Below are 25,598 nucleotides of genomic sequence, written 5' to 3' on the forward strand. Positions count from 1 at the left end.
GTGACTTTATTTGGAAAAAGGCTCTTTGCAGATCTAATTAAGTATCTTGAGAAGAAGTGACCATCCTGGATTACTGGGGTGGGCCCTGAGTCCAATGGCAAGCATACAGACACACAGGAGAGATTTAAAAGATGCAAAGGAGAAGGCCATGTGAAGACAAAGGCAGAGAATGGAGTGCTGCTTAACAGGCCAATGAATGCTGACAGCCACCAGAAGCTGGAAGAGGCAAAGAATGGCATCTCCCCAAGAGCCACTGAAGGAAGTACGGTCCTGCTAATGCTTTGAATTTGAACCTCTGGCATTAAGAACTACAAACGAATAAATTTCTGTTGTTTGAATCATTAAGTTTATTTGTTATAGCAGTGACAGGAATCTAATAGGGAATGCTGCCAAGAAAGAGGTGCTTGCACAGGGTGAGCAGACTGAGAATATTCAGAAAGCAACAAAAATACTATACTTCCTTGGTAGAGCATGAAGTCCCAAGGGACTGGGAACTGGGGTGAATCACCTTTGAGCCCACAAAGCCCTACTCCCCTTTTTCCAGGCTTGGGCTCTGTAGTTAGATCTGGCTTTGAATTCTAGCTCTAAAATTTACTTAACTGAATGATTTCTCAAACCTCAGTGCCCTCATGTGTAAAATGGGGAAGATAATAATAACATTCATTGCACACTGTTGCTGTGAAGATTACCTAAAAATATAGGTAAAGTGCTTACATAAGCCTTGGCAAATACAAAGCGTTCAAAAAATGTTGGCTCTTTTATGTCTGGGGTGGTCCCCAAGTGCCCTATTATGTTCCTGTGAGACAAAAATGTACAGGGGCAAAAAGGTAAAGGGGAATGACCTGGCTGAGGGCTAGGCTTAGGGTCTGGTAGCCATTTTGCCTTCTCAAAAGTTTAACTTATGATCCTCAAATATATTACTACTGGCCCAGAGATCTGGAAACATCATTTTCCATGGACCAAAGAAAGAAAAAAATCTAACAATCACCAACATGAAACTGAACAAACGAAGATAATTTAAGAGACCCAATATAAATTTTTAAAAAATCTCTTTAAAAATATAATAGCAAGTATTTACTGTTTACTACATGCTAAACCCTTGTACCAGATTATTTAATTCTCCCTAAAACCCTAAAAGTTGGTACTATCAACCTTATTCTATGGTTAAGATTCACAGAACTTAAATAACTTTCCCTAAGTGACACAACTAGCAAATATCTCCCAATGACTTGCTGTACTTCTCGTGTCTTCATTGTCATAATGGGTACTGCTTCTGGAGTCTGGAAACAGCCTACACAAGTACTAGACTCAGATATTTTGTCAAAAAGATATTATCTTCATTATAAAAGTTAAGAGGTAAAACGGGCTGGGGTGTGGTAGTTCACACCTGTAATTCCAGCATTTTGGGGCGCCGAGGTGAGAGGATCACTTGAGCCACGGATTTTGAGACCAACCTGGGCAATATACGGAGACCCATCTCTTAAAAAAAAAAAAAAAAAAAAGCCTGGTGTGGGGTACATGCTGCTGGTCCTAGGTGCTTGGGAGGCTGAGGTGGGAGGATCACTCAGGCTTGGGAAGTCAAGGCTGCAGCGAGCCATGGTCGTGTCACTGCACTCCAGCCTGGACAACAGATTGAGATTCTGTCTAAACAAACAAACAAAAAAAGAGCTAAAACAAAATTTTTGACTTCATGTTACTCATTCGAATTTCCTATTTGACAACATTTTTGACTTCACGTTACTCATTTGAATTTCTTATTTAACAAAATCCTCTGATTGTATACCTGCAGAACGGAATTAGTTAGAATAGGTTACCAACCAGATAGTGGATGTATTCTTGATTATTCTTGAAATAAACATTCTAAATGACCCATGGTGCTAAGTAAATCTACCTCATAAATGGTTCTAAACATTTCTTTTTTTACCAAGTGAAACTTCTGTATGAGATGTATGTAATTATACATGTTTTAAGAAGCAAAATTACAGGTATAAAACTATCTGGAGACCTGAAAGACTATAGCAGGGCATAGCAGTGTAAACACTATTTCCTCTGTTCTCCCTGATTCCACAGGCTTCCATTGCACTTACAGCACAGGTCACATTCTGGCTTGTTTTCTAGGTCTCTTGCTGCCCCTTAGCACTATGCTCAAAGGCCTGCACATAATAATTGCTTAATAAACATTTATTATGTGGAACAGGGAGTTATTATCTCTTGGATCACCCCACACTGAAAAGTAGCAATTTCATCAGCCAGTCTTGGAAGTATAGGTTAACTGCTTAAAAATTAATCAGAGGTTCATCAACAATATTGACAGCCAATTCCAGAGCCAACATAACAAACACAAAGTCTGTCCTGCTGGACCTCCTGAAACTATACTAGGAAAAAAGAAAAACCTGCCAAGGCAAATAATCTACGTACGTACTACTTTGACCTGAAAAGAAACATCATTATTTCACCTTTTCCCTAAAAATTATTTTCTAACAAAGTGCTAGCAGCAAACATCTCTTCTACACATTTCACTGAGGGGTGGATATCTCTGAAGCTTGAGGTCATGCATCCCCAGACAGGGAAACAAAAATATGTGTCACTTTCACTGAGCCCTACAGAGACCTCCCTCAAAAGTCTTCACCATCTGGGAAAAATGACAGGGTCCCAAATGCAGGCAGTGAGTCATACTGCTACTTGGATTTTCAAACAGGACATCTGAAATTCAGGACAAGTTGGGAATTAATTATCAGACTTTGCAGTCCATTAGTACAACTGAATGAACTTTGTGGAAAGCTTAAAACAGCATGTTGAGATTTCAGCTAGTGAGAAACACTCTTTCTCGGGGCTTAGTTTTCTTTACATCAAGGGCCACAGACTCAAATGCTTAAAGGAGACTGTAAGAAAACAAAGGAGCAAAGGCCTTGACTAGATGTAGAGTCACAGAATGATAAGGACTGTAGCAAACAAGTCAACCTGCATATATTTAAAATTCACCTGCTGTCCACTGTTGCCATGTGATGTTGGGGGCCCAGTGTTACCAGATGACCCTATTTTTCAAGAGCCAGAAATCCAAATTTTTATGTTAAATCTTCCAATTTTTAAGTGCTGACAGCTAATTTAACATAAAAAAAATACATTGCAGACCAACAAACATGTCTGTGGGCTGAATCTGACTCCCATATTACCAATTTTATCTATATATATCCTAATGCTGATCCTATAATGGGCCTTACATGATCAGAAATCTGAACTGCTAGATCCAGCAAATATGCAAATGAAGCTTCAGGTCATTTGAACATACTTTGTAACTAAGATATGCTGGTAAATGTTTAACAACCAGCTCTCTGAAACTAAAAGCCCTAGTTTATAGCATTTACTAATTTCCATCGTATAATCACCCCCGACCATGACCAATTTCAAGCTACCAATGTGATGTCAATAAACACATAATCGGGAAGAGATGCATACATAGACTCTTTTAACCCAGTAGGTGCTGGCTGTAGCATCCCTCTGCTTGTAACTCTCCTTAGCACTTTTGGAGAGTATCAGTTCTGCCAATTCCTAAATTATTAGGTTAAATTTAAGCCACTCCTCAAACTTAAAAACAACGAAACAAAGCTTGCCCTAAGACTCAAACTCTGTAAATAATGGAAGCTAATCAAAGACTGTATAGATCCTGCCTGTGGGACTTTAAGCAAGGAAGCTATCACTATTACCTATTTTGCAGATAAAATGCATCACTGTGGGTCAGTGGGTTAAGTTACCTACTCCTGTTCCTAAGACTAACAAGTAGGGGAAGAGGTAAAGTAGAGAAAATTTTCCAACTACAACTCTGAAAAACTAGCAATGTTATTTCTAATACCAAAGTTACTTAAGTAAGTAGGGGTACAGTGGGGTTCTCAAACTTTAAGTGCATCAGAATCACCTGAAGGGTTGGTTAAAATGCAGGCTGCTGGGCCCCAACCCCAGATAGCTTTTTCCACCCTCCATCAAATGACGAAAGGGGCCATCTATGAGTGGTCAAAGTCTCAAGCGAGAATGAAATTGAGAATGATAGTGTCTACCAAATCTTATGCTCCTGCAATATCACAAATCAGTCCTCAGATTAATAATAGGGACCAAGGTAACAGGTGTTCCTAAATGATGCTCTTAGGTTTAGACATTCCACAGATTCATAGGTGCCCTACCCGCTCCTGATGCTTTTCCATCATTATACGCTTTTTAAGACTGGTCCCTTGGAGATTTCTGGCATAAGAAAAGCCAATTCTTAAGTCCTCACACATTGAAAAAATGTGATGAAAGCAATCAGAAACCTCTTTCTGTTGCCCTAAATTTAATGTCAACCGAATAAGACTGTTGTTATATCCTATTTGTTCAAAGGGTAGGTAATTTTTTTACTTTTAAAGTAACTAAAAGAGTTACTTCTGACTTCTAATCAATGTTAGCTTTGGACTGGACAAAACTCACAAGTGTCTACATGCATACTTCCAAGATGTTGCAGGTTGATTTCCAGACCACCTCAGTAAAGTGAATATTGCAATAAAGCAAGTCACATGAGTATTTTGGTTTCTTAGTGCATATAAAAGTTGTTTACACTGACAGGGCGGTGGCTTATGCCTGTAATCCCAGCACTTTGGGAGGCCTAGGCAGGCGGATCACTTGAGGTCAGGAGCTTGAGACCAGCCTGGCCAACATGGTAAGACCCTCGTTTCTACTAAAAATACAAAAATTAGCCAGGCATGGTCACGATGTGTCTGCAATTCCAGCTATTTGGGAGGCTGGGGTAGGAGAATCGCCTGAACCCAGGAGGCAGGTGTTGCAGTGAGCCAAGATCGCACCACTGCACTCCAGCCTGGGCACAGACTGAAACTCCGTCTCAAAAAAAAAAAAAAAAAAAAAAAGTTGTTTACACTATACTGTAGTCTATCGAGTGTGCAATAGCATTATGTCTTTTTTGAGACAGAGTCTTTCACTGTCTCCCAGACTGGAGTGCAGTGGCAGTATCTTGGCTCGCTGCAAGCTCCGTCTCCCAGGTTCATGCCATTCTCCTGCCTCAGCCTCCCGAGTAACTGGGACTACAGGTGCCCGCCACCACACCTGGCTATTTTTTTGTATTTTTTAGTAGAGACGGGGTTTCACCATGTTAGCCAGGATGGTCTCGATCTCCTGACCTTGTGATTTGCCCACCTCGGCCTCCCAAAGTGCTGGGATTACAGGTGTGAGCCACCAAGACCAGCCTAGCATTATGTCTAAAAAAAAAAAAAAAGGACATACCTGAATTTTAAAATATATTTATTGCTAAAAAATGCGAATCATCTGAGCCTTCAGATTAGTAATCTTTTTGCTGGTGGAGGGTCTCCCCTCAATGTTGAGAGCTGCTGACTAATCAAAGCAGGGTTTGCTGAGGGTTGGGGTGGCTGTGGAAAAGTTCTTAAACAAAAATGAAGTTTGCCGCATTGGTTGACTCTTCTTTTCACAAAAGATTTCTCCATAGCATGGAATGCTGTTTCATAGCATTTTACCCACCATAGAAATTCTTTCAAAATTGGAGTCCATCCTCTCAAACTCTGCCACTGCTTTATCAACTAAGTTTATGTAATATTCTAAATCCTTTGTTGTCATTTCAACAACGTTCACAGCATCTTCACCAGAAGGAGATTCCATCACAAGAAACCATTTTCTTTGCCCATCCATAAGAGGTAACTCCTCATTCTTTCAAGTTTTATCATGAGATTGTAGCAATTCACTCATATCTTCAGGATCCACTTCTGATTCTAGTTCTCTGGCTAGTTCTACCATATCTGCGGTTACTTTCTTCACTGACATCTTGAACTCTGTCCACGAGGCTGAAATTCACTTCTTCCAAACTCCTCCTAATGCTATTTTATTCCCCCAACTTGAATCTGAAATGTTCTTAATGGCATCTAGAATAGTGAATCTTTTCCAGAGGTTTCTAATTGATTTTACCCAGATCCATCAAAGGAATTGTAATCTATGGCAGCTATGGCCTATGAAAAGTCTTTCTTTAAAAAAAAAAAGTATTCCTTAAATAATAAAACTAGAAACTTGTAATTATTCCTTGATTTATGGGCTGCAGAATGGATATTGTATTAATAGGCATGAAAACATTAATCTCCTTTTACATCTCCATTAGAACTCTTGGGTGACTAGTTGTGTTGTCAATGAGCAGTAAAACTTTGAAAAGATTTTTTTTTCTGAGCAGTAGGTCTAAATAGTGGGCTTAAATATTTAGTAAACCATGTTATAAACAGATGTACTATCATCCATGCCTTATTGTTACATTCGTAAAGCACAGGTAGAGTAGATGTAGCATAATTCTTAAGGGCCACACGATTTTCCGAATGGTCCATGAGCGTCGGCTTCAACTTCAAGTCACCGGCTGCATTAGCCCTTAACAAGAGAGTTACCCTGCCCCTTGAAGCTTTGAAGCCAGGCATTGACTTCTGTTCTGTACTATGAAAGTCTTAGGTGGCCTCTTCTTCCAAAACAATATAAGGCTATTTCATCTATACTGGAAATCTGTTGTTTAATGCATCACCTTCATTAGTGACTTTAACTATATTTCCTGATTAGCTTGCTGCAGCTTCTACATTGCACTTAGTACTTTATCTTGCACTTTAATGTTATGGACATGGCTTCTTTCCTTAAACCTCACAAACCAACAACCTCTGCTACCTTCCCACTTTTCTTTTCATGTTTTTTTGAGACAGGGTGTCACTCTGTCACCCAGGCTGGAGTGCAGTGGCACAATCATAGCTCACTGCAACCTCTGCCTCCTGGGCTCAAGCGATCCTCCCATCTCAGCCTCCTGAGTCACTGGGACTATAGGGGTGCACCACCACATCTGGCTAGTTTTTGTATTTTGTGTAGAGACAGGGTTTTACCATGTTGCCCAGGCGGGTCTTGAACTACTGGGTTCAAGCGATCCACCCACCTTAGCCTCCCAAAGTGATGGGATTACAGGCATGAGCCACAGGACCCCGCCTACCTTTCAACTTTTCTTCTGCAGCTTCCTCACCTCTCTCAGACTCTAGAGAATTGAAGAGTTAGGGCCTTGCTCTGGATTAGACTTTGGCTTAAGGGAATGTTGTGGCTGGTTTGATCTTTAATCCAGACGACTAAAAGTCTGTATCAGCCATAAATCTGTTTTTCTCTCTTATTATTTGTGTGTTCACTGGAGTAGCACTTTTAATTTCCTTCAAGAACTTTTCCTTTGCATTCACAGCTTGGCTAACTATATGGCACAAGAGGCCTAGGCTTTGGTCTGTCTCAGTTTTCACCATGCCTTTCTCACTAAGCGTAATGATTTCTAGCTTTTGATTTAAAGTGTGGGACATGGGACTCTTCCTTTGACTTGAATATTTAGAGGCCAATTAGGCCAACAGTAGTACTATTAATTGGCCTAATTTCAATATTGCTGTGTCTCAGGGAACAGGGAGGCCTGAGGTAGGGAGAGAGATGGGGGGACAGCCTGTCAATGGAGCAGTCAGAACACACAACATTTATCAATTAAGTTTGCCATCTTATATGGGCATAATGTGGTGGGTGCCCCAAAACAATTACAATAGTGACATCACTGATCACAGATCACCATAACAGATACAATAATAATTAAAAAGTTTGAAATACAGCAAGAATTACCTACATGTGACACAGAGAAATGTGCATACAAGCCATTGGAAAAGTGGTGCCAATAGACTTGCTCAATGCAGGGTTAACACAAACCGTCAATCTGTAAAAAATGCAATACAACAAGGTATGCCTGTATTGCAATGAAAAGCTATATGGGCAGAATTAATGACTTTTTAAAAATAAATTTTCTGATGTTAAAAATACCTTGCATTCTTGAGAATACGGTTGTTGAAGTTAGGAAGTGTGGTTGGGAATAAAAATACTAGAATCTGTACATAAAATATTCTGCTTGGTTATTTAAAACAAAACCCACAGAATATAGACACTGGGAATAAACACAAAATTCACTGAAACCTACAGAGCCTTGGTGCACAGCCATGCAGAGTTCTCCATCTTGAAAGCCACTTTTTAAATGGTGGGAATTCCTCATTGGCTTATCAACATCTTAGTCTATTTGAAGTTAGGCTAAGTTTTTCTTCTGTGTTCCATTTTGATAACTCATTGATTTTGAAGGCTAGTTTTTGCCAGTCAAAAATTTGGTTATGACAATGATCCTAAAATTTTTTTTTTTTTTTTTTGAGGTGGAGTCTGGCCTCGTCGCCCCGGCTGGAGTGCAGTGTCGCCATCTCAGCTTACTGCAAGCTCCGCCTCCTGGGTTCACGCCATTCTCCTGCCTCAGCCTCCCAAGCAGCTGGGACTACAGGCGCCCGCGACCACGCCCGGCTGATATTTTGTATTTTTAGTAGAGGCGGGGTTTCACCGTGTTAGCCAGGATGGTCTCGATCTCCTGACCTTGTGATCCACCCACCTCGGCCCCCCAAAGTGCTGGGATTACAGGCGTGAGCCACCGCGTCTGGCCAATCCTAAAATGTTAAAAAAGAAAACAAGAAAGGAAAGAAGGAGGGGAGGGATGGTGGGAAGAAAAAAAGAAGGAAAGAAAAAGGAGGAACAAAGTGCAGATCTGTTCAACTGAGAGTATTCTACACAGGTCTAATTTAATGATTGTGTCATGGTTTATAGTTCTTTCTTGTACATTTTAAATGGAATGAAGAATAGTTACATTGTCTAAGGATTCAAGTACATATACTATATATTTTTTAAAAATACTCTTCAAATATAACAAGTGCTTACTATTCGGGGTCTGTTGTACATCTTTTACCTAGCCCTAATCGCTCAAATAAATCACACAGATGGATTTTTCAAACTCCTATCTGCAAAGTTGTGTTATACCAAAAACAGTGATTTTATACAATAACAATAACAGGACTTTATAGGTATGTAGATGTACTTCTGTATGATTTGTCAAATTGTTTTAATACGTACAGTAGTATATATTGATCCTTTACAATTAAGTTAGCATCTTCGATTTTCTATTCTAGAAATGAGGAGAGCTTGGATTATTAGGACACTAAGGGCCTTAGCACTCACTGCTCCATCTGCCTAACACACTCTTTCTTTGCATGATTTGCTGTCTTCTTCAGGTCTCTGCTCCAACATTGCCTAGTCACACGAAGACCCTGCCAGCACTCCCTATCTTCTTTGCCCTGTTTTTTTCCCTCCATTCATAGTAATTATCACCATCTGATATATTCCATATTCACTTTCTTTTTTGAGACAAGAGTCTTACTCTGTCACCCAGGCTGGAGTGCAATGGCACGATCTCGGCTCACTGTAACCTTGATCTCCTGGGTTCAAGAGATTCTCGTGCCTCAGCCTCCTGAGTAGCTGGGATTACAGGCGTGTGCCACCTCACCTGGCTTATTTTTGTATTTTTAGTAGAGACAGGGTTACACCATGTTGGCCAGGCTGGTTCAAACCCCTGGCCTCAAGCAATCCACCTGCCGCGACCTTCCAAAGTGCTGGGATTACAGGTGTGAGCCACTTTCGCCTGACTCTATATTCACTTTTTAAATTGATTATTGATTGTCTTCCCCCACTAGAATACAAGCTCATGGTGAGCAGGGGATTTATTTTGTTCATAACAGTACTTGGTGCACTGAAAGTGCCTGAGTGAGTGAATGAATGCTTAGGAAGGAGGATAACACCTATTCATCCTCATAACTTTGGAAAGACTCAGGCACATCACTAACATAACATCAAATGGGCTATAGGAAAAGATCTATCTGTTTCAATTCTGTCTTTACTTTGGCTGAGACTCAGCCTGGATACAGAAGGCAGTTCATAGACTCTTCTTTCACAGATGGATGCCCAACCTGGCCAGACTATTTAGCAAATGTTACATACTTGCTCCCTACTCCAGTCTATTCATTAGGCTTCAAAAGCCTGTCCAAAGGAGGAAAGGCTTCTTTATCTTGGTTGTAATGAGATGTGACTTTTCTCAACTTAGAACCTTGAGAAATACACCTGCTCATGGCCAACACATATTGAGTAACTTTCTCCCAGGGTATACATTACCCCAGGGGAGAGATGGAGGCATTGACAGAGGTTGCATCAATCCTCTGGGTCACCTTGGTTCACTTCAGGCTCTCCAGTGGAAATGGACAGATAGGGCGTCCTTGAGGGACCTGAGGAGCTCAGAGCAATGAGAGTGGATCAGCATTTCCTTCTGAATCAGAATTGAGTCCAAGTCCCAGCTCTTACCTAGGTGACACTGCTAGAAGCTTTTGATCTCTCTGGCAGCTTTAGTTTCTTATCTATGTAGCACAAGAATGCTATACATTCTCACCTCCAGAGGTCACTTTCAGTTCTGAAGTCTTACTCCCACCTCTTTGCAGATGACAAAATGAGGCCCAGAGAAGGGACAGGTCTTGCCTAGTCACCCAGCTGATGAAATGTAGAAACAGGACTGGAGTTCAGGTTCAATGGTTTTTCCATTATGGACTGAAACTTAGTTCTCAAGCCCATGGATCTCAAACGTCTCAGTTTTAAAACTCTTTGATCATGAGCCTCTTTGGTGAGAAAAGGATTCCGTGGGTCATTTAAGTAAGTGGCAAGTCAAACTCTACTGCTGGGTAATAGGAGGGGACATAGAAGAAAAAAAAAAACAAAAACTGAAGATAATTAGTCTCACTTAGGATACTATTCTAGGACTCTGTTGCCTGCCCTTACAGAAACTTACTATAATCAATGAGGTAAATGGGGTTACTTTTGATGGCACAAGTAAAATTTGCATTTATAGCTTTATTAAATACCATGAATGTGCACTGATTCATTAATGTATTCATTAATGACAGACTCTATAGCAAGACTGGATTATGTTAGTTCTGCACAAAATGGCAGTAATTTGTACTACAGGCTTTGAGAATACGTATTTTATGACTTACCTCACTATATGTTCAACTTTCTAGTAAAACTAATCCTAAAATCTCCCAACCCTTCCTTCTTCCATGTTCAATCACTTTTGTTTATCTAGCTTCCCTTCCTTTCCAAGATATATCTACATCTATTGTTTCACTTTCTTCTCACTTTATAAAATGAAGACTACACAGTACGGAGATTATTATATTGACTGTAGAAAATGAAGAAATTGGAATGCACAGATGTTAAGGGAATGCTAAAAAAAAAGAGAGAAACATTGGACTGCATGTTACTTATCCGTATCTTCCATTTAGCTTCATTTGTTAAATCTAAATGAGCAACGTACAGTTTGTATGTACTGCCAGTCAGGATACAGCATTATCCTTACTATATAAAATTATACTCCCTAAATGGTATTCATTAATGAAGGAATTCACTGATAAGTAATATTACAGATTTCATTTTTGTTTGTGAGCAAAACTTCTGAATGGCATTCATATGCTGAAAAAAGGCACTTGAGAGCAAATGGGTAGATAGAAGTAATCATTTTTGGTAGGATTCATAGAAGCCTTCCCATGGGTCTCTGTTTATATATGCATAAAGTTGGCATCACGATTATATAGTAAAAGTCTGTGGTCAATTCTAACTGAAATACTTCAGAAGGGATTTTAGCATCTTGTCTTTAGCGTATTACCCAGCAATAATTGTAATTGAAATGATGATGATAACTATATTGAGCACTTACTAAGTGCCAGGTACATATTATCTCATTTAATCCTACATGTAACAACCCTATGAGGTAGAAGCTGTTTTTATTCTTGTATAGGTGAGAAAACTGAGGCACAGAGCGGTGACATAAGCTTGTCCAGAGTCCCAAGGCTAGTAGTATGGTTCTTCGGTATGAGTGGCCATGATTATGGACATGTGAGAGGTTTTGATGTTTTAACAAAGACAAACCCGACCTACCATTCTGAAGTCCTCTTCGAATTTGAAAGCCCCGCCTCCTGTGGCACAGAGGGTGGTGTGAAGGCTAGAGAAGTTCTTCTCGCTGCCCATCTGAATGAACCTGTGCATAGCACAGCTGGGAAAGCGGATGAAGTGCAGGTTCCCTTTGCGTCCACACATGGTCAGGTTTTTCAGTTCCAGGTGGACGTCTCGGATCCCAGTTTTCCCATAAGCAGTATTAGAAGTCAAATACTTCCGGATGCTCTTCAGGTTCTCCACTTCCTCTTGCTCCTCTTCGGCTGTAATATCCTTCGGCTCGAAATACACCAATTTAACCAGTGTTCCACCGATGTCCATGCCAAACCATGGGAATGCTAAAGGACAGAAAGAAAGAGTGCTGCTGAATGCTATGCGTGCAAAGAAGTGTTCAGTTTTTGAATATTAAATAAGCAAAAGCAGTGGTATCATATCTACATGTGCATTTAACATTCAATTTATTTGAATTCAACTATATGTGCCTAAAAGGCGGCACAGACAGAGAAAATTTTACAATCAAAAGAGTGCCCAAGGCTCTGCTCACACACCACTGCACTCCACTCAGAATTGAGTGAGATGAGAAATAGGATTCTGCAGTTCCCTAAGGCAGTCTCAATTCCTGTGTGCTTCCTAGGGCTCAAGTATCTCACCAAGCTGAGTGTTATTCTAATATTTAAAGATAGATATATATATTTTTGCATACATCCTGGATCCCAATTGCTAACTATTTTTGTCAGAATCTTTACCAAAGAAACGGATCTGCTTCAATCCTAGAGGAAAAACTGACCATGCTGGGTGTACCAAGAGATGGTATGTCGGTCTCTAACCTAGGGCGCATTTCAATGATTCCATTTTTGCTTTATGAACTGACTTTAGAAGATGTGATTCCACTGTTTTAATCTATACAGTGTATAGAAAGGGGAAAGAGAGAGGAAGTAGACTATGAGAGATGATGAGCAGACATGAAATTCTAAAAAGAACAACTCGCATTATATCTAATTTCTTTCTGCATTAAACAGAGACATCCTCTCTATTCCAAATAGCCTGCTCAGAAGTTCTCAATCCGGCTGCCTTTTAGAATCAGCTGAGAAGCTTTTAATATTCAATTTCTGGCCTCCTCTCGCACATATTCTGTTTAATTCAGGCATGGCATCCAGACATGAATATCTTTTAAAAGTTCCCTAGTGGCTGCAATCTGCAGGCTTGGAAACTACTAAACCAGAGGAACCATGGCCAGGTCTGAAACACAAAGGCATGCCTCTAGGTGAAAGTATACTTAATGTGCTTGTGATGCTTATCTATGACAAAATGAATCTCCATCATGATGATTTTTATAGTTATATAAGCTCTTTATTGTTAAGAGCTGACAAGAGCAGAGGTGAGCTACCTAAACAGTCTGACTTTATTTAGAGACAGCCTGGAAAGTTAATGCCATGCTGTCAAATGCTCTGCAATGAACACAGAGCAAACCCAAATGGGAACCCAAAGGTTAGAGTCTTCCTTTTTATTTCCCTCACAGAATCCATTGGCAAAACCCAAAACTGTAATATTAAAACTGAATTTAAAGACTCGGGGTGCAAAAATGGCTTCCTTCCAAGTTTCTTTTATTTCAGCCCTAGAGAACATCAATATGAACCCTTGTCAAATTGTCACACTGCCAGAAACATCAGTGGGCCCTGCAGAAGGTCTTTTTTCTAGGCACCCCTACTAGTACTTAGCTTTCAATTCAGGAGGGCTGAGGGAGGAGTGCCTAGCAGGAAACCATTTCTGTAAACAAAATCTTCTTTCCTCTGCCTCACTATTGTTATTTTGGTTATGACCCAAGATAGCTGCTTCTCACTTGTTGAGCAGGAACTCTAGCATTATAGAAATAAAATTCCAGGCCCTCAAAAGATTAAGAGCAACAAATTTCACTGACAAGACCAAGTTAACAAATGTCTTGTTTTCTTTGCAGATGTTTACAAAGCAAATTCTGCAACCAGTGTAGGTTGGGAAACTTGCTTGTCCTAGCAGGAGATGAAAAAAACTGGAAACTGGTCATCCCCATTTGTTGATTCAGCTCACAGATGAAGTCTGTTGGTTTATTCTCTAAAACTCACTGTCAGCATGGGCCACAGTGTAGGAGCAGCATGTTGTAATAGGTAAAGCCCCAGACTGGGATTCGGAACATCTGCTTCCCTGAAGCAGCAGACAGTAAGTAGCTCACTGTAACTCCTTCTACCTCTTTGGATTTTAATTTCCTTATCTGTAAAAGGAATGGGTTGCATTAAAATGATCTCGAATTTCTTCCTTACTATCAACTTTCCATGAATTCCTTAAGAAATACAAAAGAAAAATTGCAAGTAACCCCAATCATAAAGTCTGACCAGAGTCTTTTTCGGTGGAGTTTCAAACTCCCTGGAAATATACTACGGCATGTTAACAAGTGCCTGGGCTATGCAACCAGTGCTGCAGTTGCAATCCATTCTCATCAGAGCGGCGAAGATGCCTACACTGGATAGGATGGGGGAAGGGTATTTTGGAACATTGCTGGGAAATATTTTGACAACATCTATTACAATTGAAAGTACACATGCATTTTTAACTCAGCAAAGCCCTTTCCTGGGCCATACAAAAAGCACAAGTATTCCAGGATAGGCATAAGAATGTTCACTGCAGCATCTTTTACCATGCTCAAATCAAAAAACAAAAACAAAACCAAGGCAAATTGGAAACAAGATGAGTGCCCTTTAACAGGAAAACTGCCCAATAAAATGGATGACTTCCAAACTGTAGAATATTAGGCAGCTATTAAAAAGAGAGTGAGGCCAGGTGTGGTGGCTCACACCTGTAATCCTAGCACTTTGGGAGGCTGAGGCAGGCAGATCGCTTGAGTCCAGGAGTTTGAGACCAGCCTGGGCAACATGACGAAACCCCATCTCTACCAAAATACAAAAATTAGCCAGGTGTGGTGGTGCACGCCTGTAGTCCCAGCTACTTGAGAGGCTGAGGTGGCAGGATCACATGATCCAGGGAGGCAGAGGTTGCAGCGAGCCGAGATTGCACCACTGCACTCCAGCCTGGGTGACAGAGTGAGACCCCCCATCAAAAAAAAAAAAAGAGTGAAATGTATTCCAGCAGGCTAGAAATATTTCCCCAATCTTCTGTTAATAAGAAAAGCAAGAAATGCCTAGAAGTGTAAATAACTTTTTAAGCCTATTTGGTTTAGGGAGAGGAAGGGAGGAAGGAAGGAAGAAGGAAGGAAGGGAGAAGAGAAGAAAGGTAGGAAGCACAATTTCTAATATGTTCATGATTATATGAGCCTGTAGAAAAGCATAGAAGGCCCCCAGTTGTTAATATTTACAGGAGTGGCAGAATGAGCAGGTTGTATAGTTGGTGGCTAGAGATCCAGGAAAAGGGATGGAGAAAATTCTACACTTAGAGCTTTCAGTAAAAGCAGATAATAAAAAAATAAGAATTACATAATAATGGAAAATAGGAGATACTTCGGCACAACAAGAACCAAACAAGCTATGTAAACCCCAGAAAACAATCTAGTTCTGTACCAGAAATGCAGAATTCACCCAGGTACAGCTGCTATCAGATTTCTGGAAGGAAGAGCCTGCACATAACCTTTTATGTGGTTGGATGTTGGTAAATACAGGTAACTGAAAAGAGGTCTCACTTAAAAACACTGTAGGTGACGCCTGAAGATTTTTTGTTATTCAGAACCCTGGTTCCTTCCTCCTGCTTCATCTCCTGCTCTTTCTGAAGCCGTTTCAAAGTTTTTCTTGGCAACTCAACAGAACAATTGGAAAAAGTATAGAGTTTTGAAATTTCAGCTAAATGTTATATCATTAGTTTGGGTTAAGGTAGGAGAGATAAGAATTATCTTATCTCTGGGGTTTCACCACGTTGCCCAAGTTGGTCTCGAACTCCTGGACTCAAGTGATCCACCCACCTCAGCTTCTCAAAGGAACTACAGTATTAGTTTAAGTGGCAAAAGAAATTGGCTTTTCTTTACCTATGTTTATGTCTTACCTTCATGAAAAACCTAATGCTCTTCTAGTCACATTTATTGCTTTTTCAGTACACTGTCTTATATTAAATGTACAATTTTATTCATCTTCCTGATATCAAGATCTGCCTAAACCTAAGCTTCCCATGCACAAGCTGTGGATGGAGACAGAAGAGAAGGGGAAGGAAGAACATCCTAGTGCAGCTATGATCCATGACTCATGTTTTCTTTACTCCAGGATACCCAGATGCTTTGATCAATTCAGTTGAACTACTAATAAGAGCTTATTCTGTGTTTGCCAAGAGGAGTGATGTTGGTTTTAGGTACAGGAAGTCTGTATTCACCCCTTACTCCTCCTTAAACCAGATGTCATTTTAAAATATTTCTAGAGTATTCATCAACAACATACAGCAGGAAACCAGGCTCAAACTTCACAGGAAGACTTTTGCAAACAAATAAACTGACCCACTCATTCAAAATGGTTTTCACTCTGGTGAAACTGATGTTCATAAAACCAAGTGCTACAGATAAAATGGCTGTACATCCATCTTTGAGCAACAAGTTTTAAAGAATAAAAGGAATTCCTAGATAAATTTCTATACATTGCATGAGGAGACATACACAAAAATGTTCACTGCAGTGATCTGTAATAATAAAAAATGGTAACAATCTAGATGTTCATCCATATGTAAATAAAATATGACAGATTTACATGATAGAATACTACACAGTTATGAGAATCAATTATATTTATATGCCTCAAAAGGCATTTTAGAGCTGTTTGCCTGTAGTCCCAGATTCTGAAGCAGCTGAGGCAGGAGAATCTCTTGAACCCAGGAGGTCAAGGTTGTAGTGTACTACGACTATGCCTGTGAATAGTCGCTGCACTCTGGCCTGGGCAGCAAAGCGAAAATCCATCTCTTAAAAAAAAAAGACAGGTGCGGTGGTTCACGCCTGTAATCCCAGCACTTTGGGAGGCCCAGGCAGGCGGATTTTGATGTCAGGAGTTCGAGACCAGCCTGGCCATCATAGTGAAACCCTATCTCTACTAAAAATACAAAAACTGGCCAGGCGTGCTGGTGGGCACCTGTAGTTCCAGCTACTTGGGAGGCTGAGGAAGGAGAATCGCTTGAACTCAGGAGGCGGAGGTTGCAGTGAGCCGAGATCACTCCACTGCACTCCAGCCTGGGGGACACAGCGAGACTCCATCTCAAAAAAAGAGTATCTTACTGGATAGGAACTGAAAAACAATGTTGAAGGAAAACTTTAGGGTTGAAAAAGGTGATAGATACATTGTTACTTCCAGGACAGGGCATTTAATTACAGGCATGAGACCCTCCAGAGCTTTCCCTCTGCTACTGTGATGGGAAGCATTCCAGGTAACCCACAATGAACATAGAGCATAAGCACAAAAGAAACCTTTGTTCTTTTCAACCATTGAGATTTGGATGTTGTTTGTTACTGCAAAAGATGTTGCTTGTTACTGCAAAAGAACCTGGCCTATTCCAACTGATAAAGTGAAGTGCTGCTGCACAACAACAAAATGTGGCAGTGGCTTAGAAGCCAGGCAGCAGGGAGTGAAGAAATGGATTCTGGAGACTGGCACAGCATTTGGTAAAATGATCATGTATGATAACTTGGAAGGCAGATAATACACCTAAAGAATGAGCAGATCTAGTGAAAGACTTTGAAAGTCTAATGTTAGTAGCTTGTATTCATTACTATTGACTGCATTTAAAAAGGTGTAATGAAAAAAGAGAGAGATGAGCTCTCTCTGGTTTATAGATTAAAGAAAAGGGAATAGAGTCCATTAAGTTGCACTTGTATGGCTGGAAAAAGCAGCTGCTTCTCCTTCCCAACAAATAGAATGGCTACCACACCCACTGTTAACACTCTGAAAGGGTTAAGATGTCTCCAATAAAGATACAGTTGACACTGTGGCTTCTTGGTTAAATCTTTCAATTAGAATAGCTTAAGGGAAAACATGCTAAACTTGTAGCTGTCTCAACAAAGCCATTAATAAATAAAGGCATGGAAGCACAAATACAAAGGAATAAGCAAATACAAGTATGCCTAGAAGGAATTGAGGGCTTAATTCTTGGTATATGGAAATAAATTGGAATAAAATAGATGAGAAACCGATTTTCTTTTGAAAAATAATTGTACTGCCAAAGAAACTGCAATCTCACACCTAAAACAGCTGGGAAAACTGTTCAAGACCTAAAAAACCTCTGGAGCCCTCAACTCTCTAAAGTCAGGAAGCAGCTGAGAAGGCTGTTCAGGCTCCAACGCAGGCATATTCTTCAGTGTTCACTTTAGATGCAATCAGAGAGTCTACTAGGAAATAAAAGATATCTCTCAAGGGGTGGAGCCAAGGGCTGAAGAGAACAATGGACTGGGAAGGCTCTTCCAGGGAGAAGAATCAGGACCCTAAAGGACCCTTCTCCACCTACAAGGCAGGGGGCCCAGAGGGATTTCAGAATTGCTTCAGCATTTTAGAATGACTGAGCACCAGTGACTGCTGGGTATCTCCCGTTCACCCCCTTTCTGAATAGGAGTATAGATTAAGTTTTCCAATCTTTGTTTCACCATTATATACTAATATACAGTGTGTGGGGGGGTGGTGATGAAGAGCAGATAACTTGCCACTTTTAGTTCAGAAGTCTCTAGATCAAGAGGAACCACATCCAGAGTTGATGTAGAAATGACTTTATATCATCCCCTGAGTAACAGCCTAAATTAGGCATCATCCAGATACTGTGCTGGGTGAGACTTTGGGGCAGTCTCCTTTGGGGAAGGAATGAATGTATTTTGCCTGTAAGAGGGAGAGTGAGACAAATATCCGGTAACCAGAAGAGCAACCTGTGTCACTAGTGCAGCTGGCCAAATATTTCTGGTCTCTTTCTTCCAGGCCCATGGGGTCAGAATGCAACTCTTGGCCATTTTATACTTGAGCTGGGCAATGTTCCTAACCTGGCTGGTAAGTTGTGAATGGAAATGGTGTACGTCACTTTCAGGCAAGAATACTTGCCTAGAATGGGAATACTTGGCTAGTGTGAGACCCTTCCAGATTCTTTCTGTTACCTTAACCAGCAAAAATTAAGACAATTGTTCTATCACCTGGGTCTCAAAGTAAAGATGAGTCAGAATGGAGCTTCCAGCCACCTTTCAATGAACTTGTGCTGTAAGAAATAAACTTTTGTTGTTTTAAGCCAGAGAGATTTGAGGGTTATTTGTTACTACAGAATAACCTTGCCTATGCTGACTAATATACCCCTAAATCAAAATCTTTTGCGGTTTTTAAAGCTGGAAAAATTCCCTCTCTAGCAGAACTATATATAGGAACTGTCATGATCACAGACAAACGTGGTAGCTGAGTGTTAAAAAGGTATATAGGTCCTGTTATATTTATTTCTGTCTAAAAATTTCTTAAAATACAAACCAAGATTGTCTATCTGGTAGTAGTTAAAACTGAAATAAATCTGCATTTCAAATATTGTGGCAAAAACATTTTAAAACTTTATTGGCAGTTGATGTTTTAAACAAAGCCTATTTCTTGAAGGCTTTTTCAGAATTCTAGAATACTCTCTGGGGGTCATTTATGCTTCCTGCAGTAGCTATCAAGTGTACACAGTGAACTCCAAATAGCCTAAATGAGCAAAGACATGAGGTGAAAAAAACTGAAAAGATTTTCTGTCAATCGAGGAAACAATTTTAAAAAGCTAAGGGAGCATGGCATGAGAAAATCAACCTCCTCTTGATTTCACAGTATAAACTAAATGCAAAATCTGAGTTTCTCTATAACCAGCTGCAGAGCCTTAAGAAGTGTTCCTGGTGAGGCACAAGTGTTCCTGGCGAGTGTTCCTGGTGAGATTCCCTAATGCCAATGTCTTCCTGAATGTAAATCAGGCACCCAAGGGCTCAAGATGAGCTTCTGTGGGCATGGATCTGACTCAGCAGCCAGTTGCTGCCATGGAGAGTAACAATTCTCTCAAGGTTCTACCAAGTTGGAGTTAGGTGTAATTACTATGAATAGGGTGCAGCAGGACTGAAATTTCTTTTTCCAATATTTGTAAAGATTTGTTAAGCAAATCAACAAGGGGGAAAATGTTTAAAGATCATGTGAGCAACAGAAAAAAAGCTTTAAACACTTCTGTTGCAGGAAGTCAGGGACCCTGAATGGAGGGACCCTGCAGCAGAAAAACATAAATTGGGAAGATTTCATGGACATTTATTAGTTCCTCAAATTAGTACTTTTATAATTTCTTATGCTTGTCTTTACTGCAATCTCTGAACATAAATTGTGAAGATTTCATGGACATTTATCACTTCCCCAATCAATACTCTTATAATTTCCTATGTGTCTTTAATCTCTTAATCCCATTATCTTCGTAAACTGAGGATGTATATCCCCTCAGGACCCTGTGTTGATTGCGTTAACTGCACAAATTGTTTATAAAACATGTGTGTTTGAACAATATGAAATCTGGACATCCTAAAAAGGAACAGGATAACAGCGATTTTCAGGGAACAAGGGAGATAACCATAAGGCCAAACTGCCTGCAGGGCTGGGCAGAACAGAGTCATATTTCTCTTCTTGCAGAAAGTGAATAGGAGAAATATCACTGAATTCTTTTCCCAGCAAGGAATAACCCTGGGAAAGGAATGCATTCCCAGGGGGAGGTCTCTAAAATGGCCGCTCTGGGAGTGTCTGCCTTATGCAGTTGAAGATAAGGGATGAAATACACCGTGGTCTCCTGCAGCGCCCTCAGGCTTGCTAGGATTAGGAAATTCCAGCCTGGCGAATTCTAGTCAGACCTGTTGTCTGCTCTCGAACGCTGTTTCCTGTTAAGATGTTTACCAATGACAATGCATGCCCAGCAGGACATGGAACCTCATCAGTAATTCTAATTTCGCCCTGGTCTTGTGATCTTGCTTTGCCTCTCTGCCCTTGTGATCTTTTATTGCCCTTTCAAGCATGTGATCTTTGTGAATTATTCCCTGTTCGTACCCCCTTCCCCTTTTGAAACCCCTAATAAAAACTTGCTGGTTTTGTAGCTCAGGGGGCATCACAGAACCTGCCAATATGTGATGTCACCGCCGGAGGCCCAGCTGTAAAATTTGTCTCTTTGTACTCTTTCTCTTTATTTCTCAGACCGGCCAACACTTAGGGAAAATAGAAAAGAACTTACGTTGAAATATTGGGGCTGGTTTCCCCGATACACTTCAAAGATATTTTACACCAAATGAATATTAATTATGTTCAAGTTGCCTAAGGACGTCCACAAGTTTTAAAAAATTCCTTGTTAAGGCCGGGTGCGGTGGTTCACGCCTGTAATCCCAGCACTTTGGGAGGCTGAGATGGGTGGATCATCTGAGGTCAGAAGTTTGAGACCAACCTGACCAACACTGAGAAACTCTGTCTCTACTAAAAATACAAAATTAGCCTGGTGTGGTGGCACATGCCTGTAATCCTAGCTACACAGGAGGCTGAGGCAGGAGAATTGCTTGAACCCGGGAGGTGGAGGTTGCAGTGAGCCGAGATCGTGCCATTGCACTCCAGCCTGGGCAATAAGAGCACAAACTCTGTCTCATAAAAAAAAAAAAAAAATCCTTGTTAAATCCAATTGTGTAATGAATTATCTTTTTAAAAATTTCCTGTCTCTGAGAACTAACCTTCCTTTCACAATGTACAAATTTGGTTGATAGTATAACAAAATTATTTGATAATATATTCACAGAAACACTTAATGTTAAGAGGTGGAAGAAACATTAGGTCGAGTCCAACATCCTGTTTACAAATAAGAAAACCAAGACTTAGAAAGATCAAGGAATTGTCCAAGGTTAGTCACAATAGGTATCTGAGGCCATTTTCAGTTTCATGAACCAATAAATCCCCATTTTGGTAGGCTGGTCTGAGGTGAGGTGTCTGTTGCTTACAACCGAGAATGTCCCAACAGTCAGAATTTGTGTGGGCAAGTTTCTTACTTGAGCTATTTACTTGTCTTTATTTCTACTTTTGGGGGGATGGAGCCTCACTCTGCTGCTCAGGCTAGAGTGCAGTGGCACAATCTCGGCTCACTGCAACCTCAACCTCCTGTATTCAAGCAATTCTCCTGTCTCAGCCTCCTGAGTAGCTGGGATTACAGGGGTGTGTCACCACGCCTTGCTAATTTTTGTAGTTTTAGTAGAGACGGGATTTTGCCATGTTGGCCAGACTGGTCTTGAACTCCTGACCTCAAGTGATCCACCTGCCTTGGTCTCCCAAAGTGCTGGGATTACAGGCATGAGCCGCTGCATCTGGCCCATTTACTAGTCTTTAAATGGAGGTAGGTTAACCTATCACTAAAGTTCTGTCTAGTTCTCACATTCTATCATCCTAAATAATCATATGCGAAGACCTCCAAAACCATACTTTTAATAGCATGAAACACAGTTGAAAACTTAATAACTATTTAAGGACCTTGAAGAAAGTAGTGAATATGAAATTTAATAAAAGTGTTTCCCTAATACTGTAAAGAAACCCATAATTATCACACACAGAGCAATCTGTTGAACATTACTCTATGAAAAGAAATTTGAGTCATGGGTTCTTTCAAATTAATGTGTACCAGATTTCCTTAGTTTGAATTTTAGTTATAAGGTAATTACCCAGTGTTGGCAAGGGTACAAGCTCATATGCTACCACTGGGAATGTAAACTGGTATAATCTTTCTATGTGTTTATTTGGAAATATATATTAAAAAGCTCCAGATTCCTATACCCTTTGATATGTTGGTTCCATTTTACCCTAAAAGAAATTATGTGTGCATCCAAAAATTTAGCTTTAAAAAAATACTTAAAATAGGCCGGACGTGGTTGCTCATGCCTGTAATCCCAGCACTGTAGGAGGCCGAGGTGGGCGGATCATGAGGTCAGGAGATCGAGACCAGCCTGGCCAACATGGTGAAACCCCATCTCTACTAAAAATACAAAAAACATTTGCCGGGCATGGTGGCTGGTGCCTGTAATCCCAGCTACTCAGGAGGCTGAGGCAGGAGAATGGTGTGAACCTGGGAGGCGGAGCTTGCAGTGAGCTGAGGTCACGCCACTGCAATCTAGCCTGGGTGACAGAGCGAGACTCCATTCCAAAAAAAAAAAAAACTTAAAATATTGAAGTTGTATTTATAATAAGAAAACTAATTTATTGTCCAACAACAGAGGGCTAATTAAACAAATAATCAAATAATTATTCATTAACACAAAGTGATTTAATTTAACCATTAAAATCACTTTGTAGGACATCATTTAATGATGTGAGACAAATGTTCATTATCTATCGTTAGGTGAAAAGGGCAGGGATTAAATGGTACATTTCAGGCGGTTATAATTTTGTCTAAAAATTAAATGGCTATTTGGACACACACACACAAAACTAGAAACTTTAGGCCAAAATGTTAATAGCTGGATCATGGATTGGGGTGATGTTTTTTTCTTCCTCTGGCTTTTCTGACACTTTTCTTATTTTTTCGTTTTGTTTTGTTTTTGTTTTTGAGATGGAGACTTGCTCTGTGGCCCAGGCTGGAGTGCAGTGGCGCAATCTCGGCTCACTGCAAGCTCCACCTCCTGGGTTAACGCCATTCTCCTGCCTTAGCCTCCCGAGTAGCTGGGACTACAGGCACCCACCACCATGCCTGGCTAATTTTTTTTTGTATTTTTAGTGGAGACGAGGTTTCACCATGTTAGCCAGGATGGTCTTGATCTTCTGACCTCGCGATTCTCCCATCCTGGCCTCCCAAAATGCTGGATTACAGGCATAAGCCACCGTGCCTGGCCCAATTTTTTTTTTTTTTTTTTAATAATCAACACACTTGAACTTCATAATCAGAGCTATTTTTAAATTCTTAAAAACTTCTCTGTAATGATGCAAAATAAAATGAAATTATTTTAACTTTGCTTCAGTGAACAGATAGCAGGTCTGTGGTCCTGCCCATAGAAAATAATATGCTTTCATTCCCTAACTCAACAACAGTTCCTTCTCTTCTCATGCAACAGCCTGCCCATATCAAACCAATTATCAAAATCCACTGAATGCAAGCCATCAAGAATGGCAGGAGTAAGCCCAACTCCCAAGAGCAAAGTTGTTCAGCCTGTTAGACATTTGATACCACAAGGGTTCCCTCAGGGTGGGAAGAGGCTGATTCACCCACCTGCACCACGGCCAGGGCAAAAACTGTATGTTAAACTTAGCAATTGAAAATACGCTGAAGAGGACACATGTATGTTTGTGGGATGGAATCGCTGTGGGACAGTGTACTGTCACAACCTTGTGTGACAATAATCTTTCTTCCACTGGCACAGCCCCAGATTCCTATCAGCTTTCTCCTCTCGCCCAGACATGGGCTGATCATATTCTAATATTTGAGAGGGAAAAAGAGAACAGCAAGAATTCCTTTCAGAACTTCTGAGGCATGTAGAAGTATTATCACCGGAGTCACATAGAGACTCAAGTCTGAATTTCATCACCTCTGCTGCTTGGGGTTAACCCATCTGTTAGGTGCAAGAGGCGCAGTGGCTAGGGCCTGCCATACTTTTAGGCACCCATGAAAATAATTTATTTTAAAATCAGAAGAAAATATATGAACATTTAGGTTAAGGAAAATACAATTTACTATATAATATTAATACATTCATCTTTACACCAACAATAATAAAATATAACTTTTATTTATTTTTTATGGAGGAAGGGGGCCCATGAAGGCAAAAGTACCTAGGCCCATAAAAGGTATCCTCTACATTTTGCTCCACACCCATCTTCAGGTTAAAACTGACATGATACCATACCACCATCCACTTTGCATTTGCAATGTGAACCTGGTCTTTGTGACTTGTTTACAATCACATTTCCATAAAGCAACTTAAATTTTACTATTTAGTGCAACTAAATTTTAAAGTCAAAGTTTTAGTTATATTTATTTTTTTTAATGACTGGCCACATTTAACAACATGGTTTCTCAAATTTGCCTAATCATAAAAATCACCTAAGGCACTTGTTAAAAATACAGACTCCCAGGACATCACCTAGAGATTCTGATTCAGTGGGATAGGAGTCACGTCCCAGAAAATGTTTTCAACAAGGGGTCCCTGTAATTCTCACTAGTCAAGTTCAGAACTACTATTCTAGTTGAATCAAAATGAATACTGTAAGTAGCTGGACTACATTTCTTTGTTTTCTTGAGATGGGGCCTCACTGTTGCCCAGGCTGGAGTGTAGTGGTGTCATCACAGCTCATTGCAGCCTCAACTTCCCAGGCTCAAGTGATCCTCCCACCTCAGTGTCCTGAGTAGCTAGGACTATAAGTGTGCACTCTACCACTTCCAGCTAATTTTTACATTTTTTGGTAGAGATGGGGTTTAGCCATGTTGCCCAGGCAGGCCTTGAACTCCTGGGCTCAAGAGATTCTCCTCCTCAGCCTCCCAAAGTGCTGGAATTACAGGCATGAGCCACCACGGCCAGCTTGGACTATGTTTTAAAAGTGAGAAACTGGAGTTTGTAGGAGTGGCTCTTGCTTGAAACTGAGCACAGAACTCTGAGGCAGACAGCTGAGGGCAATGCACAGCCACCAACTGGCAGGTGTTCCCATTCCCAGACACATCTAATTGCTTGTTAATGAAATTATTTATTGGCAATTTATAACATGAGTGCCATAGGTGATTTTCAAATTTTAAATACAGCTTTTGAA

The 25,598-nt window shown here is 40.4% G+C and overlaps 1 protein-coding gene across 10 annotated transcripts in view; it reads right to left on the reverse strand.

The window, feature by feature from the left end:
- PANK1 (pantothenate kinase 1) overlaps positions 1-25,598 on the reverse strand; it is a 120,351-nt gene that overhangs the window by 16,828 nt on the left and 77,925 nt on the right. For all 10 annotated transcript variants that reach the window (XM_063780873.1, XM_054659776.2, XM_063780874.1 and 7 more), the window contains one exon: positions 11,866-12,218. In XM_063780873.1, the coding sequence (XP_063636943.1) occupies positions 11,866-12,201 (336 nt within the window). In that variant the 5' untranslated portion in view covers positions 12,202-12,218. The remainder of the gene's footprint in view (positions 1-11,865; positions 12,219-25,598) is intronic.

Source organism: Pan troglodytes, chromosome 8 (assembly GCF_028858775.2).
Source record: "Pan troglodytes isolate AG18354 chromosome 8, NHGRI_mPanTro3-v2.0_pri, whole genome shotgun sequence".
NCBI classification, from domain to species: Eukaryota; Metazoa; Chordata; class Mammalia; order Primates; family Hominidae; genus Pan; species Pan troglodytes.